We start from the raw sequence: 19,833 nt of genomic DNA on the forward strand, positions 1-19,833 counted from the left end.
AACCCACTGTGCCAGGCTGGGGATCAAACCTGTGCATCTGCAGTGACCTGAGCTGCAGCAGTCAAATTCTTAACACACTGCACTCCAGCAGTAACTCCAAAGTAATTTTAAATAGTGAAGTATTTTTAGATATTTGATTTATTGATGAATTCATAAATGAAATAACTGTTTGCATGAGGCCTGATTTAGAGAAGCTTTACTTTATATTTAAGAAATTAATATTTAAGGGCCAAGTGTCCTACCACGAATTTTAATGCTACTACCTGTCCCTTAAATCTAAACATACATGTGCTAAAAAGTAGCAACCTCTTTTTGAAGTCAAAATGGTTACTATGTGTTCAAAAATCATGCAAAATATTACTTAAATTAACTTGTATAAAAATTAATTTATAAATTACATAACCGTGAAGAGATCATGAAAATGCTTATTAGCAGATACACCTGAAAAGACATTTTGACAGTAGAAAAATGATACAAATTAAAACATTTTAAAAAATGTTATTTAAAAATTATATACTAAAAATACTAATTCTACCCATTGCATAATGACTGGCAGTAACCAAACGATAACCTCGAAAATTTTAAAAACTCACAAGATTAAACTTTTATCTCTTTGGTACTAATATTTAACAATTAATAAGTAGTAGTTTCATTTAAAAGGAATCCAACCTTTCTTTTAGCTAGCTCTATTATTATGATTTTGTTTCTTCAGCAAAACAGTTAAATGCTGTCCAATTATAAAGACAGGTTAACATCATAATAGTTTTTACCAAGTTTCCATGGAGCTCTAAATTTTAAAAACGGAAAACATATTTATTCAACAGGGAAGAAACCATTCTCTTTATTAACCTCACTGTATATTCAGAAAGGATTAAAAAACACACACTTTTCCTGGGACACAAAACTGTACCAAAAGTATTTCCTTACAAAATAACTTCACAGACCAATAGTCCTGGACTTACACAAAGACATATATTGACATACATTAATGTGAATTAATACACAATTCCAATGTTCTTGCAGCAATTTTCTAGCATATCCTATTCCATTAATGAGGGAGTGTACAACTTCTTTAACCCTTTAAAAATAGTAATAATAAAAAATTACAAAATAATGTAAATGGAGAATTAAGGCTGAGACTATATAATCTAGTATTAATAAGGTCAAACAATACTTATAAAATTGATACTGCTGCATATTACATATATATACATGTATATACAGGATAAGTCTTAAGAAATTTAAAATGCTACTGCTGTCACAAGTTCACCCAACCAATTTAATGTTTTCCCCTGTATCTCAACATCTGAATTCTCAGATACTTGTGTTTTTTTCTATTTTTACTCTGAATTCTTGAGTTTCCTCACATATTTACAGTTAAATATCTAACCTCTAGAACCTTCCTTAGACAAAACAGACAAAACAATTTTGTTAAATAAACTCACACAAAAGTAATAAAAAGTTTGCTTTCAAGAAATAGTTCTAGCATATTCATGATAATCATACTGAAAAATAGTACATACACTTTTCTTCAGGATTAATAAAATCTCTGTGCCAGTTTTGCAGTCACTACTGTAGTTGCATATGTTCCTGACACATCTGCAAGATGATGATGGCAACCAAAGGGCATGATGATTGGAAGAAGTCTAGTAAATTCATATTGTCCAGTAAGAGTCACAAAACTGAATGGCTGCTTCCAGCCCTCAGCCGGAGAGACATGAAAAAGCACTCCCAGATTCTTGTATCGTCCCAGAAATATTCAGTCTGTAAGTCACCCTCTTAGTCTTCTGAAACAGAGCTGCAAAAGGTAGGGTATTTCTTAGTGGGCCCAATGGCCCCCTCTTCTCTGTCACTTCTCACACATCTGTTTTGGTTATAATCCTGATCAAAGCGGAAAAAAAAAAACAAAAAACAAAAAACAAAAAAACATAGTGAGTTTTATGTGCCAAAGTTTTCCTTTCCTTAACTCTCCCATCAGAACTGGATGGCTAAATATCCAATGGAACTATGCTCTAGTAATTATAGTAATTCTTGGTACAAACTTAATTAAATCTGTATATACAATCACTTCTTTCACATGTACGCAACAAACAAAGACCTAAAATAAAAGCAGTAGTTAAAACACACAGAGGAAGGGGTCATTTGTGGCAGAGTTCTTTGGAATAGTCTGTCTCAGACTCAAATTCTGAAAATTTTTGCTTACTTTTTCCCCTTTCCTAAAATGAAACTACCATTTTAAAAATTAAGAATTAGGAGTCCTCATTGTGGCTCAGTGGGTTAAGAACGTGACTAGTATTCATGAGGATTCAGGTTCAATCCCTGGCTTTGCTCAGTGGGTTAAGGATCTGGCATTGCTGTGAGCTGTGGTGTAGGTCACAGATATGGCTTGGATCTGGCGTTGCTATGGCTATGGTGTGGGCTGGCAGCTACAGCCTGGGAACTTCTTTTGGCTGAGGGTGTGGCATTAAAAAAAAAAAAAGAATTATAATGTTTATTAGAGAAAAGTGACAAAAGAAAGACAAGCAACAGGAAAAAATTTAAAAGTACCCACTGCACGGCAAAGGAAACTCTAAACAAAATGAAAAGATAACCCACGGAATGGGAGAAAATCTTTGCAAATGAATCAACTGACAAGGAATTAATCTCCAAAATTTATAAACACCTCCTACTGTTCAATACCAAAAAAACAAACCCCATCAAAAAAATGGGCATAAGATCTAAACAGACAATTCTCCAAAGAAGATATACAGATGGCCAAAAAACACATGAAAAGATGTTCAACATCACATCATTAGAGAAATGCAAATCAAAACCACCATGAGGTACCACCTTACACCAGTCAGAATGGCCATCATCCAAAAGTCTACCAACAATAAGTGCTGGAGCAGGTGTGGAGAAAAAGGAACCCTGTTACACTATTGGTGGGATTGTAAATTGGTGCAACCATTGTGGAAAACAGTATGGAGATTCTTCAGAAAACTAAAAATAGAATGACCATTTGATCCACCAATTCCACTCCTGGGCATCTATCCAGAGAAAACCATGACTTGAAAAGACACATGTACTCTGATGTTCATTGCAGCACTACTTGCAACAGCCAAGACGTGGAAACAACCTAAATGTCCATCGACAGAGGAGTGGATCAAGATGTAGTACATGGAGTTCCCACCATGGTGCAGCAGAAGCCATTCCGACTAGGAACCATGAGGTTGTGGGTTCAATCCCTGGCCTCACTCAGTGGGTTAAGGATCCAGCATTGCCATGAGCTATGGTGTAGGTCGCAGATGCGGCTAGGATCCTGCATTGCTGTGGCTGTGGGGTAGGCCAGCGGCTACAGCTCCGATTGGACCCCTAGCCTAGGAACCTTATATGCCGTGGGTGTGGCCCTAAAAGGAGCAAAAAAGGCCCCCCCCCCCAAAAGAAGTGGTACATATACACAATGGAATGTTACTCAACCATTAAAAGGAACAAAATAACAGCATTTTTACCAACATGGATGGACCTAGAAATTATCATGCTAAGTGAAGTCAATCAGACAATGAGACACCAACATCAAATGCTACCACTGACATGTGGAATCTGAAAAAAGGACAGAACGAACTTCTTTGCAGAACAGATACTGACTCACAGACTGAAAAACTTAAGGTTTCCAAAGGAGACAGTTTGGGGGGTGGGGGGATGCGCTGGGGGTGTGGGATGGAAATACTATAAAACTGAATTGTGATGATCATTGTACAACTATAAATATAATAAATTCATTGAGTAATAAAATATAATACATATTTGAAAATAAAACAATAAAAGTTCTATTAAAAATAATAAAAAAATTTAAATTACCCATAATTTCATTCATGTAGAGATGAACATAATGAACATATTAGCATATGTCTGTGCAGGTATTTTCTTATTCAGATATATCTACATTATTTTTTAATCATTTTCAAATAGAAGGTATTTTTGATAAAGAGCTAATCTGTAATCTTTATGAGTAGGATATGAGTTAGAAAATCGAAGCCTTTTTTGAAGAAAATGAGTATACTACATAGTATATAGCATATACTGCATAGTATAAGCATATTTTTGTTTAAAAATCCACATTGTCCCACATTTAACATAGTTGAAATCCACCTTATGATGTCATGGGTTAATCTGCAGTGTTTGTTTTTTCTTCCTTTTTTTTTTTTTTCGGCTGTGCCTAAGGGATGCGAAAGTTCCCAGGCCAGGGATGCTGCCTACATGTGCCACAGTAGTGACCAGAGCCACAGCAGTAAAAACATCAGATCCCTAACTTGCTGCACGACAAGGGAACTCCTGCAGTATTTTCTTTTAATGTTTCATGAAGTGATGGTGTTTGTTGTAACTACTAACTTCTTAGAGTTGATGAAATATGCTATGTAATCCCTATAAAAAGCTACTAACATTAGGAGTTCCTGTTGTGGCTCAGTGGTAATGAACTCGACTAGTATCCATGAGGGCACAGGTTCAACCCTGGGCCTCAGTCATTGGGTTAAGGATCTGGCGTTGCCATAAGCTGTGGTGTACCTATCAGATGCAGCTTGGATCTGGCATTGCTGTGGCTGTGGTATAGGCCGGCAGCTGTAGCTCCGATTCAACCCCTAGCCTGGGAACTTCCATATGCTATGGATGTGGCCCTAAAAAGATTAAAAAAAAAAAAGCTAACATTAAATACATAAATCAATAACACAGACACAAATGTAAACAATAAAACATAAACACATATTACGTTGCTATTTCCTACTGAATTTGTTTCCAATTGTACAGATGAAATATATCACGGATTTAATACTGTTAAGATACTTCAGGGCATGACAGTGGCTCTTTAGTCTTGGCACCCTTGGCAGCATTCTTTTTCGCCCATGCGTGTAAACAGTTAATCATCATAAGAAAACCACATGCCTCAGATGGGACCTGAATCTACAATTTTCCAACTGAAACTATACAACTCATCTTAGGACTTAATTAATGAAGCTCAGGTTCTTTATGTCTTGGTAAAGAAGGAATTCAGTGAGAAGCCAAGTGATAGTGCTGTTTAAAGGAGGAGGAGGGGACAAGATAGAAGAGTAGGACTTAAGCACACCTCCTCTCATGAAACACCAAAACGACAAGTAACTGCTGAGCAACCACAGACAAAAAAGACGAACCTACCAAAAAAGCTACTTTTACATCCAAAGACAAGGAAGAAGCCACAATGAGATGGTAGAGGACACTTTCCTGATATAACAAATCCCATACCCACTGGGTGGGTGACCTACCAAATGGAAAATAACTGTATCTCAGAGGTTCTCTCACAAGAATTCTGAGCCCTGTGTTGGGCTCCCCTGCCTGAAGGTCTGGCATTGGTAGGAGGAGCCCCCAGAGCATTTGGCTTTGAAAGCCAGCAAGGCTTGGGTGGCGGGAGTTCCACAGAACTGGAGGACACAGAAACTCCACTTTTGGAAGGCACGCATAAGATTTCATGTGCACTGGGACCCAGAACAAAGCAGTGACTCCACAGAAGTCTGGGCCAGACCTACTGGTGGGTCCTGGAGATTCTGATGGGGAGGCAGAGGCCCCAGGAAATACTTATCAGCATGAGCTCTCTGAGATCTGGCCCCACCCAAAAGCCTGCAGGGCAAACACAACCTCACCCATCAGCAGACAGGATATCCTGAGCCCACAGCTGCCTCTAAATACACCCCTTGACATGGCCCTGCCCACCAGGGGGAAAAGACCCGGCTCCACCCACCAGTAGGCTGGCACCAGTCCCTTCCACCAGGAAGCCTACCTAAGCCCCTGGACCAACGTCACCCACCAGAGGGCAGACACCAGAAGCAAGAAGAACTATGGTCCTGTAGCCTGCTGAAAGGAGACCATAAACACAGAAAGTTAACAGAATAAAATGGCAGAGAAATATGTTCCAGATGAAGGAACAAGATAAAACCCTGGAAGAACCACTAAGTAAAGTGGAGACAGGCGATTTACCTAAAAGAGAACTCAGAGTAATGATAGTAAAGATGATCCAAGATCTCGGAAGAAGAATGGAAGCACAGACCAAGAAGATTCAAGAAATGTTTAACAAAGAGCTAGAAGATTTAAAGAACAGAGATGAACATTACAATAGCTGAAATGAAAACTACAACAGAAGGAATCAATACATGAGGTAGAAGAATGAATAAATGAGCTGGAAGACAGATTGGTGGAAACCACTGCTGTGGAACAGAGTAAAGAAAAAAGAGTGAAAAGAAACAATGACAGGAGTTCCCACAGTGGCACAATGGAAACGAATCCAACTAGGAACCATGAGATTGGGGGCTCGATCCCTCTTAAAAATATTGTAAGAGATAATAGCCTAAAACTTCCCTAACATGGGGAAAGAAACACTCAAGTTTATGAAGTACAAAGAGTTCCATACAGGATAAAGCCAAGGAAGAACATGCTGAGACACATATTAATCAAGATACTTTAATTTCAAGCGCTCTGATATATATATATTTTTATGCTCACACCCAAGGCATATGGAAGTTTCTGGGACAGGGACTGAAATCTGAGTTGCAGTTGCAACCTATGCTGAGCTGTGGCAACATGGGATCCTTTAACCCACTGCACTGGGCTGGGGATTGAACCAACGCCTCCACAGCGACCCAAGCCACTTCAGCTGGATTCTTAACCCATGGTGCCATGGCAGGAACTCCTCTAACATTTTTTTTTTGGAGGGGGGGCGGTTTAGGGCCACACCCACGGCATATGGAGGTTCCTAGGATCTGGGCCAAATTGGAGCTACAGCTGCCAGCCTACACCACAGCCACCACAACACTGGATCCGAGCCACGTCTGCAACCTACATCACAGCTCATGGCAATGCCAGATCTTTAACCCACTGAGCGAGGCCAGGGATTGAACCTATATCCTCATGAATGCTAGTCAGATTGCCTTCCACTGAGCCATGATAGGAACTCCCAACATTTTTGATATAGTGTGATTTATGGAGAATAGGCAAAGACTGGGGGTGAGGAATTACTAATTAAACAATTATTTAAACTGGAGAGCTAGCTGGCTACTCGTCCTAGATACAGCACTAGACAAACCTCTAGGGTGCAACCAACCACACCAGAAGCCAATATACCAACATCTAATTAACTAGTTACTATCACTGTCTAACTTCCTGGTGGCAGCTTGAATACCTGGAAAAAGGGAACAAAACCCTCAAAATTTTGGGTTGAAAAATTTGGTACATTTTAGACTAGGCTTCCTTACCTTGTCCATTTTGCTCCCATCCCTCCTGTTCTGGGCTGGATTTCTCTGAGTACACGGTCCTCTAGGGTTCTACTAGGCTACAGTCTCTTGACTACTCCCAGTGCCTCCTCCTTTAGTATATTTTAGCCTTGTTTCTGTCCTATAATCCCAATCCTATAATCTCAATCAAATCTGAAGGCAGAGGAAGACATTTTCAGACATGCAAGGGCTCCAGTTTATTTCTATACACTTTTCATGAGGAAGTTATAAGAGAAAGAGAGAAGAGGAATCCAGGAAACAGAAGACTGAACCCACGAAAGCAGCCATGGAGGACCCAGGAGGCCTACACAGTTATTAGTTACTAAAGTAGGAGGAAGAACACATGATCATGATACGCAGAGAAAGAAAAAAGGAAATTAGAAACTCCAGAAAAGTAAACAGCATCCAAGAAATACTCTAAGTAAGAAGTGGATTAAAATTTAACATGATTTTAACAACTGATCCTGTATGGAAGATATATTTGACTTTGAAGTTTGGAACACTGACCGGTAGCCTAAGTAAGGGTCATGACATTAGAACCTTACAGAGAAGGAACTGTAATCCTACCACACAACCTTGCCTATACTAAATATTTACAGAGTCACAATAACACGTTGTCACTTCCTACATTTGAAAAAAAGCATGGAAGGACTTGGTTGATGGTTGCAGGAGAGAAACATAAAGAAATAATCACAATAAAGGGAAAGTTCTAAAATAATTCAGAACAATTCAGTCCACAAGTAATTATGTGGACCAACACAAGACAGACCTCTAGGCTGAGGTGTTGAGTGGGCTGTACTGCTGGAAAGCTGATTAAGACAAGACAGATATAGATGCATTAAAAAAAAATAGAGGCAACAACAGAATAACTAAAACAGATAAAACAAAGGTTGCCTCTGGGGAACGGGACAGGGTAATGATGAATAGAAACAAGATTTCATCATTAATAAGCTCTTTCAATACCTGTGCTGTCCAATCTGGTAGCCACTAGCCACGTATGGCTCCAGAGCACTTGCAATGTAGCTAGTCCTAATAGAGATTTGTTGTCTTCTGAACTTGAAGACTTTGTATGAAAAAAAGAATTTAAAATAGCTTATTAATAATTTCTATACTATTTAAGTATGTTGCAATAATATTTTGTATGCTCTGTTCAATATAGTATACAATTAATGTTAATCTGTTTCTTTTCAATATGGCTTCTAGAAAATTCTAAATTACATGTGTGATTCATATTATATAGTATAACACTAACTCTATCCCATTTGACTTATACAAATGGTATGAACAAAGAAACTTTAGCCCACACCACCCCTGAATTCCTACAAAATCTTAATTAACAAGATTCAAACCAATGCTATCATTTGTGTTTCTATAGTAACTGTAAGGTCCTAGGCTAATTCAGTGCTAGGGCTGCAGTGTAGCCTCAAGAATATATAACTTTCATCCAGAACTGCTTGGTAGGAATTCCCTCACTTGGTCTTTCATAAAATGGAAAAATACTCATTTTTTCATAAAACACTTCTTTAAAAATTACGGCAAACCTACAGAAAGGCAGGAGAAATAATATAATAAATTCCTATTTCAAGTTTCATTAATAACATTTTGCCCAATCTTGCTTTGATATGCTCTCATTTATTTCTTCCTATATTGTTTTAGTGTTTATATCCCAGACATCATTTTATTTAACTGATACATATATCAGTGAAAAATTTTAGTTGTATATTTTACTGTAAATACCATGATGCTGTTACACACAAAATTCATAATCCCTTAATATATCTAATATCCAACTGATCTAAAAATTTCTCCAAATTTTTCATAGTTGTCGTTATAAAGATTCAAATCCAGACCCAAACAAGGTTGACAATTTACATTGGATTGTTACATATTTCAATCACTTTTATTCTATAACAAAGAGTCTATCCTTCTTCCTATGCTTTTACGTCACTGATTTATTAACAAAATCAGTCATTTGTTCTGTACAATGTTCTTTTCTTTTTTATTCATTTATTTTTATTTTTAGGGCTGCACCTGCAGCATATGGAAGGTCCCAGACTAGGGTCAAATCAGGAACTACAGCTGCCAGCCTATGCCACAGCCACAGCAATTCAGGAGCCAAGTCTGTGACCTACACCACAGCTCACGGCAACGCCGGATCCTTAACTCACTGAGGAGGCCAAGGATGGAATCCACAACCTCATGGTTACTAGATGGATTCATTTCCACTGCGCCACAACAGGAACTCCCAATATTCTATTCTTAACATGCTAGATTTGGCTAGTTGGTTCCTGGTGGCATGATTAACTTGTTTCTAAATTCCCCTTATTTTCTATACCCTTGTAAGCTAAATTGAGTCCTTTCCAAATTCATGGAAGATTTAAGCTCTAGTACCTTAAGGCATCTACTGTTAACAATGAATTAACTTCCTTCCTATGCAGCTAGACTATTACCTGCTATGAACCATTTGAACAAAACAGTCACCCAGTTTTCTGAAGTACTTAATTTCTCCACAGAATACCAGCTGAAAAGGCTGCCTGGAACCTTCATTCAGTGAATCACATAATAGCAAATGTCCTGCCCACCGCTCCCTTCCCTTATAAAATCAGTTCAGGAGTGTCAGTCTGATCTTTCAATTATTATCAAGTTTCCCTCTCAACTTTTAACCTAATCACTTGGGTATCCATTGATTATTATTGCCTAAATGTATTATTTTATTAGGAGTGGCAAAACAGTGATGTTTCAATTTATCATCTTCTTATGCCTTTTTTTAAGATTTTAATTTTTTCCAATATAGTTGATTTACAATACTTTATTTCTATATAAAGAAGTTCCATAAAGAACGTTCTCCAATTATTTGGTTACCCTGAAATTTCATATAAAAAAGAACAAACATTTTTTTCCATATGAATACATCAACTTTTAGAGTAATGAGCTGGCATCCTTGCAATGATGATCAGTGAGGATTTTTTTTTTTGCATCATTTTGAACTCATGATTTATAAAACTCTATGGGAGTTCCCACTGTGGCACAGTGGGAAGAAATCCGACTAGTATTCATGAAGATGTGGGTTCGACCCCTGGCCTTGCTCAGTGGGTCGGGGATCTGGTATTGCCATAGGTTGCAGACATGGCTCCAATCTGGAGTTGCTGTGTGGTGTGGTGTAGATCAGCAGCTGCAGCTCTGATTTGACTGTGAGCCTGGGAACTTCCATATGCCCGAGGGTGCAGCCCTAAAAAGCCAAAAAAAAAAAAAAAAAAAATTTATTTGCAAGAATCCAAATCCATTGCAAATATTCTTTATGGTGCTAAACTGCCTCAATACACTTTCAATGTATTGAACTTAAGAGTTTCCAAATACTGCATGCCCATAATAGACACAACATTCATATGCCCATATAGTGGCAATACCTCCCTTACTGATGAGTACTGTAATCTTATAATCTCATCATTTCAGTAGCTCTCCTTCCTAATTTACTTCAAAGGCAGATTCCAAAGAGCATGTACTCTAGAGGTATCAATGGACTTAGAACATAAAGAATTTTATCTCACAATTTTCTTGCAACATATTATTTGAGAGGATCATAATCTGGCTTCCGCTTACCTGTCCAAACACATCTTGGGACCCTCTCCCTCTTGCCCACTATACCTTAGCCTCACAAGCATCTTGTCAGTTTCTCAAATAGGCCAAGCGTATTTTCTCAGAGCTTTCATACCTATTTTCCTTCTGAATGAAACCAATTCCTATATGGATGGCTTATTCTTGTCCTTCAGTTCTTGCTAAAATGCATCTTTCCTGACAACCAATATTGTTTTCCTGTTATTTTATATCACTTCATCCTTTTTTCTTTGATAAAACTTAACATTATTCTACATATTTACATATGGAAAAAAGGTCTACTTTACTGAATTGTCTTTCCACACAGGATTGTGGTGCTCTCATGTGGCAAAACTATGTCACTTTAACTCAGGCAGCATCATACAGTAGAAAATGGTTACTGAATAAATGCAGAATATGTACATGGTTAGGGTACAGAGTACCAATTCTAAACACCACAGTCCCAAAGGAGTCCTCACAGGTCAATATGAGGAATTTACTGAGGCAGAGTCTATATTTGAACCTATGAAATAATGTACAAAAACCCCTAATACTATAGTATCCTTCTGTGGGATGGCCTTACTAATATCTAATCTAAAATGAATAATTTTTTCATTGAGTTAGGACTGCAGATGGGCTTGTTGGCTTTTTGGTGAGCTATATACGTGGTATCTATTTCCAAACCAAGTATTAAAAGCAATTTTTAAATGAGTAATGTACAAATGATTTTGCTTATCCTATGCTTACACTGACCCCATAAAGCAAAACGCAGTGTATTTGAAAGTTTCCAAATAATTTGCAAAAATCACTTAGAAAACTGAAGTATCCTAGAAGAATACAATGATTTTGCCTATTTTCATCATCCATCACTTAGTTCAGTTAAAAAAAAATGCAAATTAATTCTGGTTCAAGAGGCAAAATAAGAAATAAACTCATGCTATTTTAAAGTATGATGAGCCAAGAGCTCTGATGAACTAACCAATAGTAACTTCCAGTTCATAAGAGACTCACCTATTCTGTCTTGTAGTTTCTCTTCTCATTCTTTTAGGAGGAACTGGACAATCTGTCATTGGATGACGCAGTGAGTCATTACATTTACGTGTGGGAGTCATACCTGTAAAGACAGAAAAACGCAGAAAATTACCTTGAAAAAGACTGAAGTTATTATAAGCAATAAAAACAAATATCTTAATTTATACAAGAATAATTAATAATAATTAATAAGTAATTTACTTCTTACAAGTCCTGCAAAAAAACAGTTTACAACCACTCATCAGTTCACTTGGAGGTCAAGAGCGCTGATTTCAGTTCTGCATCACTGACATTCTTCCTTCTTGGAGCTGAACACCCCCTAATCATATGTACTATCTTCATGCAGAGAAAGCAGATGTTAATAAAATGTACAATACCTAGCTTTTGCTCTATCAGTTTCAGATTTTTCTCTTGTTCATCAAGTTCTTGTTTTTTCTTCTTCATATCAGGAGTGTGAAGGTACTCTAACTCCCCTTTAAGTTCCTTGTTTACAGTGCCCAACCTGCACACGGCAGTGCGATACTGCTGGAGAAGATCTGCCAAGAAACCAAGACATCTGATTAAAACTACTGATAGCATATCAAAGCAGTGTTTTAAGAAAGAAGAATTAGCAACACTGGGTGTTGTGTTACAGTGGGAACTACTTTTAATATTCAATGTAAAAAAAGAAATGAAAAAGCACAGTTTAGACCCCAGAACAAACTGGTGCTTGTTAAATTTTCATTTTCTTCAGTTGTTTATTTAATACATTTATTTCTGTCATGAAAAGAGTTTTCTATATACAAGCACTCTGTGAATTAAATCACTTTCTCAGCATTCACATTCTGTTTGATATTTAAAACTCAATCTAATACCACACAAATCTGTGACGGAGCAAGACTGCTTTAAATGTAGTATTATTAGAAAATTACTGCTTCCAATAGACATAACCATTAAACACAGCTTTCAAAAAAGTACTCTTGATACTTAATTTTCAAAAATATTTTTATTAAATTGTTTAAAAATATACTACGTTTTTCAAGTTTAAGTCTATTTATTGTCTGTATGATTTACTAGACACTAAAAATTAAATACATTTGACTATACTTTAGTCTAGGGGTCAAACTATAGTCCATGGTCCAAGAATGGTTTATATAGTTTTAAATGATTATATTATATTTGTCTTTTGTTTTGTTTTGTTTTGTTTTGTTTTTGCTATTTCTTGGGCTGCTCTTGCGGCATATGGAGGTCCCCAGGCTAGGGGTCCAACTGGAGCTGTAGCCACCGGCCTATGCCAGAGCCACAGCAACTTGGGATCCAAGCCGTGTCTGCAACCTACACCATAGCTCATGGCAACGCCAGATCGTTAACACACTGAGCAAGGGCAGGGACCGAACCCACAACCTCATGGTTTCTAGTCGGATTCCTTAACCACTGTGCCACGACGGGAACTCCCTTAAATGATTATATTATAAATGGTTATATAAATATGTTCATTACATTCTTGATTTTTGTCTCATGGCTCACAGAGCCTACAACACTTATTATTGGGCCCTTCCTCTAGTCACTCAAAGATAATTAATATTCATAGGAATGAGCATACAAATGACCAAACATTTAATAAATATATACAGTGATTTACATAAAAAACTGGAAGAAATTATTTGAGTCAGTATACATTAGATATAAGATGAGCTTTTCAATAGTTTAAGGGTCAAGAACAGTATTAGAAAAATTATGCAGCATTCTGGGGATGAGTGAGCAAGCACACACATCTGCGAAGGCTTATGAACATATTCATATATTCAAATACAAATTCTATATAAGTGTAACAGAGTGATGACAAGGTCCTTATGTTTCTTTATTCTTTATGATTTGTTGGAAACTCTAAGGTATCCAAAAAAGGTCTGGTGTTCTGATTTGACAGTCCTCATTTCATATTAAAGTTGTTTTTCGTGTGTATAAAATAACTCTTATTTTGTATATAACTGAGTTACAAAATTATGTTTAGACTGATGTCAGGGATGCTGCCTAATTCAGAAGACAACATACAAAACTGAAATTCTACTTAGTTTAATAAGTTAGTTATGAGGTGCCTTTTCCTTTTTAAATATTCAAGAAATTAGTATATTTAAAAGCTTTAACATTAGTCAACTTGTTATATATAAACTGAAAGATGGACTATTAAATACTTCTCACTAAATGGAGCATTAATAAGTTCTTATTTTATGAATAAGATGGACAGAAGCAACTTAATATGCCTTATCAAGCTCCAATTTTTTGTATATGAAACATTAACTTCTATTTACCAATGGTGTCTATAAATTTTCTAACTCATAAAATTATGCCAAACAGAAAAATTAAAAATTCATATTCAGTTCAGTTTATAAATAATTTTAGAGCTTTTATATGTTGTCTGAAATTTTCAATTATCTAGGGAAAAAACTAGTAACACTTTACTTTGAAAATAGCAAAATATTTTACAATAAAAAAATCAGTTCATATAAAGGAAAAAAGCTTTTATAAGAAATTAAACTTTCAATTACAACATCTTAATTTCTGTATGCTACATTAAAAAAGACAGATTATTTCAATGTATCCAGGGGAAAGATACAAAGCTACCAAAAATACAAAAGAATTGAAAGTACCAACATATGAAGGGCTGTTATTAGCTAAGTATTTAAGGTTGCTCAGAAGGCAGAAGAAACTTTTCTTGCCACAGGAAGATCTAAGCAGTTAGATGGGCAGATCAACTTAACTAAACAACATTTAGGTCTCTTCAAATTTGTGTTCTACATAATTCTAAGAACTTTATTGGCAAAAGGTGATAAATACTTGTGACCAGGAAAAAATAAGGTAACATTTACTAGAACCTCTGCTCTGATTTGTTTTTTTGTTTGTTTTTTTTTTTTTTTTTTTTGTCTTTTTGCCATTTCTTGGGCTGCTCCCTCGGCATATGGAGGTTCCCAGGATAGGGGTCGAATCGAAGCTGTAGCCGCCGGCCTACGCCAGAGCCACAGCAACGCGGGATCCGAGCTTTGTCTGCGACCTACACCACAGCTTACGGCAACGCCGGATCGTTAACCTACTGAGCAAGAACCCACAACCTCAAGGTTCCTAGTCGGATTCGTTAATCACTGCGCCACGACGGGAACTCCTCTGATTTTGTTCTAAAATCATCCACTAGGGGAGAACAGGAGGAAGGCAAGCTGAGAGGGGGTGGGTACAAATGAAATAAGGGTAGATAGGTGACAGGTCCATGGGAATTCATTATTCTGCTCTATTTATTTCCAACATAAAACAAAACAGAACAAAACATCCTTATCCTGAAAACCATAGAACCTAATTAATCTTAGTCACTACCTCCCAAAATATTAAGAATGTTTTACTTACAACAAAACAACTCAAATGAACTATAGTAATTGAAAGGTTAAGTATTAGAATCAATATATTAAGCATAATATAATAAAGTATAAATAATGTCTAGGCTGGCACGTATTTGGAAAATATGAAGGTAATAAAAGTTAATAAGTGATGATGTCACAGTTATAAACTATGTATTGATCACTTATTGGTAATTTAAAATGCCTTTTCTCTCCTCAGTTGCTATTAACAACTCTCCTTTCCTGGGCACATATCCTGGCTTCTGCAATATCCACAGTTATTTTCTTTTAATAGTTAAGAAAAGGTACTTCTACTTATATGCTCTCTACAGAAAACTCCAGTATAGAAAAGTAGGTTGAGAAAAAAACAGTATGTCTATCATCTCACTTTTTTCTTTTCATTCCACAAGTTTGCAAATTTAACTTTTAACATGTGATATTTTTATTTATATTTCTTATCCAATTCCAATTCATATATATATATTTTAGGGCCACACCCACACCACATGGAAGTTCTCAGGCTAGGGGTTGAATCGGAGTTGCAGCTGCCAGCCTACACCACGGCCACAGCAACTTGGATCCGAGCCCCGTCTGTGACCTACAACACAGTTCACAACAACAGATCTTTAACCTACTGATCGAGGTGAGAGATCAAACCCACGTCCTCATGGATACTAGTCAGATAGGTTACTGCTGAGCCACAACGGGAACTCTCCAATATTGTAAAACACATTTCCCAGATTATAAATTCAATTGATGCATTTAACGTTTCTAATGTTTGCTTTAAAAACAAAGCTGTAATGGAAGTTCCTATGCAGGTTAAGGATCCAGTATTGCTGTGGCTGTGGTGCATGTTGCAATTGCAATGGGGGTTCGATCCCTGGCCCAGGAAAGTCCACGTGCCGTTGGGTGTGGCTGACAAAATGAAACAAAAAAAAAAACCAAAGCTGTAATACTTATCTGAGTAAGAAAAAAAATCCTGGGACCTCCTCGTGGCTCAGCAGAAACTAATCTGACTGGTTTCCCTGAGGACGCAGGTGTGATCCCTGGTCTCGCTGAGGGGATTAAGGATCTGGCATTGCTGTGAGCTGTGGTGTAGGTCGTAGATGTGGCTTGAATCCCGAGCGGCTGTGGCTGTGGCATAGGCCGGTGGCTACAGCTCTGATTCAACCCCTAGCCTGGGAACCTCCATGTGCCACAAGTGCAGCCCTAAAAAGATAAAAAAAAAGAAAAAAAAAATCCTGTCTGTATTCAGAATTGTTTATTTAGGGGTGTTGCCACTGCGGCTCAGTGGGTTAAAGACCTGATGTAGTATCCATAATGATGCAGGTTCGATCCTTGGCCTTGCTCAGTGGGTTAAGGACCTGGTGTTGCCACAAGCCATGTCATAGGTGCAGATGTGGCTTGGATCCAATGTTGCTGTGGCTGTGGCATAGGCCTGCAGCTGCAGCTCCAATTCAACCCCTAGCCTGGGAACTTCCCTATGCTGCAGGTGCAGCCATAAAGACTGAAAAAACAATAACAAAAAAGAATTGTTTATTTAGGCATGTTTCCTAGAAGATCAATTACTGGTTCAAAGAATGTGAGTATTAAAAACAATTAGTAAAATTTTCTGACTATAAAAGTAACACATGTTGTTCACCGAGACAGTTCTGGAAAAATATTTAGAAAAAAATAACAGGAAAATCATCTCAATGATGTAATTCAGAAAAAGACATTTTTCTTTCTACTCTTTTGGGTCACTATTCAAATGAATATATACATTGTCCTTAACTTGAGAAAGTTATCTAATCTTTTTTTTTCTTTTTAGGGCCTCACCCATGGCATATAGAAGTTCCCAGGTGAGAGGTTGCATGGAAGCTACAACTGCCGGCCTACATCACAGCCAGAGCAATCCCAGATCTGAGCCGGATCTGCGACCTATACCATAGCTTACAGCAACGCCAGATCCTTAACCTACTGAGCAAAGCCAGGGATTGAACCTGCATCCTCATGGATATTAGTCAGGTTCTTTACCTGCTGAGCCACAATAGGAACTCTTATCTAACCTTTTGATCCTTAAATGCCTCATTGGTAAAATGAGAAAAAGAGCAGTAAGTGAAATAATTCAAGTAACAAGCTTAACCTATATGACATACAATAAAGCAGAATTCAGGGTATAAATAATAGTAACTATTATTGTTCTCTTGAAAATTGCTTACTCATATTACCCACCCGTTTTTGTATTAGTCTATGCTTTTTTCTTGATTTTTTAAGGTTACTTTTAATAATAAGACTATAATGGTTTGTCTACCATATATGCAATTTTCCCCCAGTTTGTCATTTGAGCTTCCTTTTTTTTCACTGTACTTTAAAATTTCTGCGTAAAAGAATTATAAAATGTTTTCCTCTCTCACATCTAGTATTTCTATGTCAAAAAATGCTTCTCTCCAAGGTGAGTACTTCTATTTTAGACAGGCTGATCAGGGAAGATCTCCCTTAAGGTGTGACATTAAAGTACAGAACTGGAAAAAAGCAAACCATGCACATATCTGGGGCAAATCCATGGTAGATAAAAGGAACATTAAAGTAAAACTGTTATTTTCAATATTAAGCTTTTTTATTTCTATTCAGTTGTGCTAAGAACTTCCTGAATACAGCTGAAAAGTGGTGGTAATGTAAATCTTTGCCTGTGCCATTTGTGGAAACAGATTATTAGTTTCTTAAGATGACTTGGTTGATCTCAAATATCTATATTTATATTCTGCAGCAAATTATATTTTAAAAATTCATTAATGAAAATGTATAGGATGGAGTTAACTTTTTGAACATTTCCCCAAGCAATGGTCTATAGAAGTTTTCTGTCTTATTTAAATCAATTTTGATCATCTGCAATTTTCTGGAAGTTAGTACATTTTATTTGGAGATGCTAAGTACACTTATAATATTATAGAGACCTAAGAAATCTCTATTATCTGAATATATTCACTGAGCCATTACTCCTTTTATATTTATTTTTGCCCAAAAGAGCATCTTTAAAAATTATATATTCAACACAAGGGTTTTCTTTCTTTTTTTCCCCCCTGCAGCTGGCATGCAGAAGTTCTCGGGCCAGGGATCAAACCCGAGCCATAGTAGCTGACAACCCCGGATCCTTAACCACTAAACCAACAGCAAACTCCTCTTTTTTTTCCAATTCATTTGGTTGTTCTCCTTCCTTCTTTCTTTCCTTTCTTTTTAGAGCCACACTTGTGGCATATGAAAGTTTCAGGGCTAAGGGTCAAATCCGAGCTGCAACTGCCGGCCTACACCACAGCCACAGCCACGCTAGATCTGAGCCACGTCTACAACCTACACCACAGCTCACAGCAATGCCTTATCCTTAAACCACTGAGTCAGGCCAGGGATCAAACCTACATCCTCATGGATACTAGTCGGGTTTGTTACCACTGAGCCACAACAGGAACTCTCTACACTTGTTTCTTGAGATGTACTTTTTTCCTGCTTGTCATTTGAATTAAATTATTAACTTTTCTCATTTAATAATATAAGCATTAAGCCTGTAGATTTACATTTGGTCTCAGCTGTCTTTGTGTGTAAAGTTCTTTTTAATTTAATTTTTTTTTCTTTCCTTTTTTGTCTTTTTGCCTTTTCTAGGGCCACTCCCGAGGCATATAGAGATTCCTAGGCTAGGGGTCCAATTGGAGCCGCAGCTGCTGGCCTACGCCAGAGCCACGGCAACGCAGGATCTGAGCTGTGTCTGTCACCTACACCACAGCACACGGCAATGCCGGATCCTTAACCCACTGGGCAAGGCCAGGGATTGAACCCACAACCTCTTGGTTCCTAGTCGGATTCGTTAACCACTGCGCCACAACGGGAACTCCAACTTTTTTCTTTTTTGGCAAAATAGTTGTTTCTAAATACCCACCATTTGGGCTTACCTGAGAGGAATAAGGTATTTTTTAGTTTTATTATACTATGCTAAAAAATGTATCCTAAGTAAATTATGGCTTTTTATAATTTGCAGTCTCAATGTAGCTGAATAGTTAGATCAACTGAAATCATGGCCAATTTTTGTGACATATTCTATATCTAAGATGGTACTGGTATTACAACTTATTAGGTAGACATTCCTTGTTTTTTGACTAATGAATGACCTGTCATGGGTTAGTGGTTTCTCATGACAATGTTTCTGTCTCTGTATAATCGACAGTTTTAAGAATTTTCATTCTGTAATTTACTGCATCATGGTTATTAACTTTTGGACCACTGGTATGTAATACATCTGTTATCAAAATGAGTTTATCTTTGTCCTTTTAGTGCCCTTGCCTTCAAGTTAACTTCGACACTAATACAGTTACTTGTAATTTCCTCTATTCAATGCTTACATTACATCTTTGTTAATTCTTTAATTTTACCTTGTCATGGAGAGAACAGCTTTCAAGTATGTATGGAAGTTTCCAGGCTAGGGGTCAAATTGGAGCTGCTGGCCTACACCGCAGCAATGCAGGGTATGAGCTGTGTCTGCAACCGACACCACAGCTCACGGAAACGCTGGTTCCCTGACCCACTGAGCAAGACCAGGGACTGAC

General features: G+C 37.3%; 1 protein-coding gene across 2 annotated transcripts in view; it reads right to left on the reverse strand.

Moving 5' to 3' along the window:
* Nucleotides 1–812: 812 nt before the first annotated feature.
* SMCHD1 (structural maintenance of chromosomes flexible hinge domain containing 1) overlaps nt 813–19,833 on the reverse strand; it is a 162,817-nt gene continuing 143,796 nt past the window's right edge. For both annotated transcript variants that reach the window (XR_002345042.2, XM_021096137.2), the window contains 3 exons: nt 12,275–12,433; nt 11,877–11,979; nt 813–1,881 (listed from right to left, as the gene is read on the reverse strand). Coding sequence is in view for 1 of the 2 variants with exons in the window: in XM_021096137.2 (XP_020951796.1) it covers nt 1,857–1,881; nt 11,877–11,979; nt 12,275–12,433 (287 nt within the window). In the remaining variant the exon portion in view is untranslated. The remainder of the gene's footprint in view (nt 1,882–11,876; nt 11,980–12,274; nt 12,434–19,833) is intronic.

This window comes from Sus scrofa, chromosome 6 (assembly GCF_054392235.1).
Source record: "Sus scrofa isolate SSC_HxYL_T2T_F1_AM1 chromosome 6, Sscrofa_HxYL_maternal_Yorkshire_Landrace_v2.0, whole genome shotgun sequence".
Lineage (NCBI taxonomy): Eukaryota > Metazoa > Chordata > Mammalia > Artiodactyla > Suidae > Sus > Sus scrofa.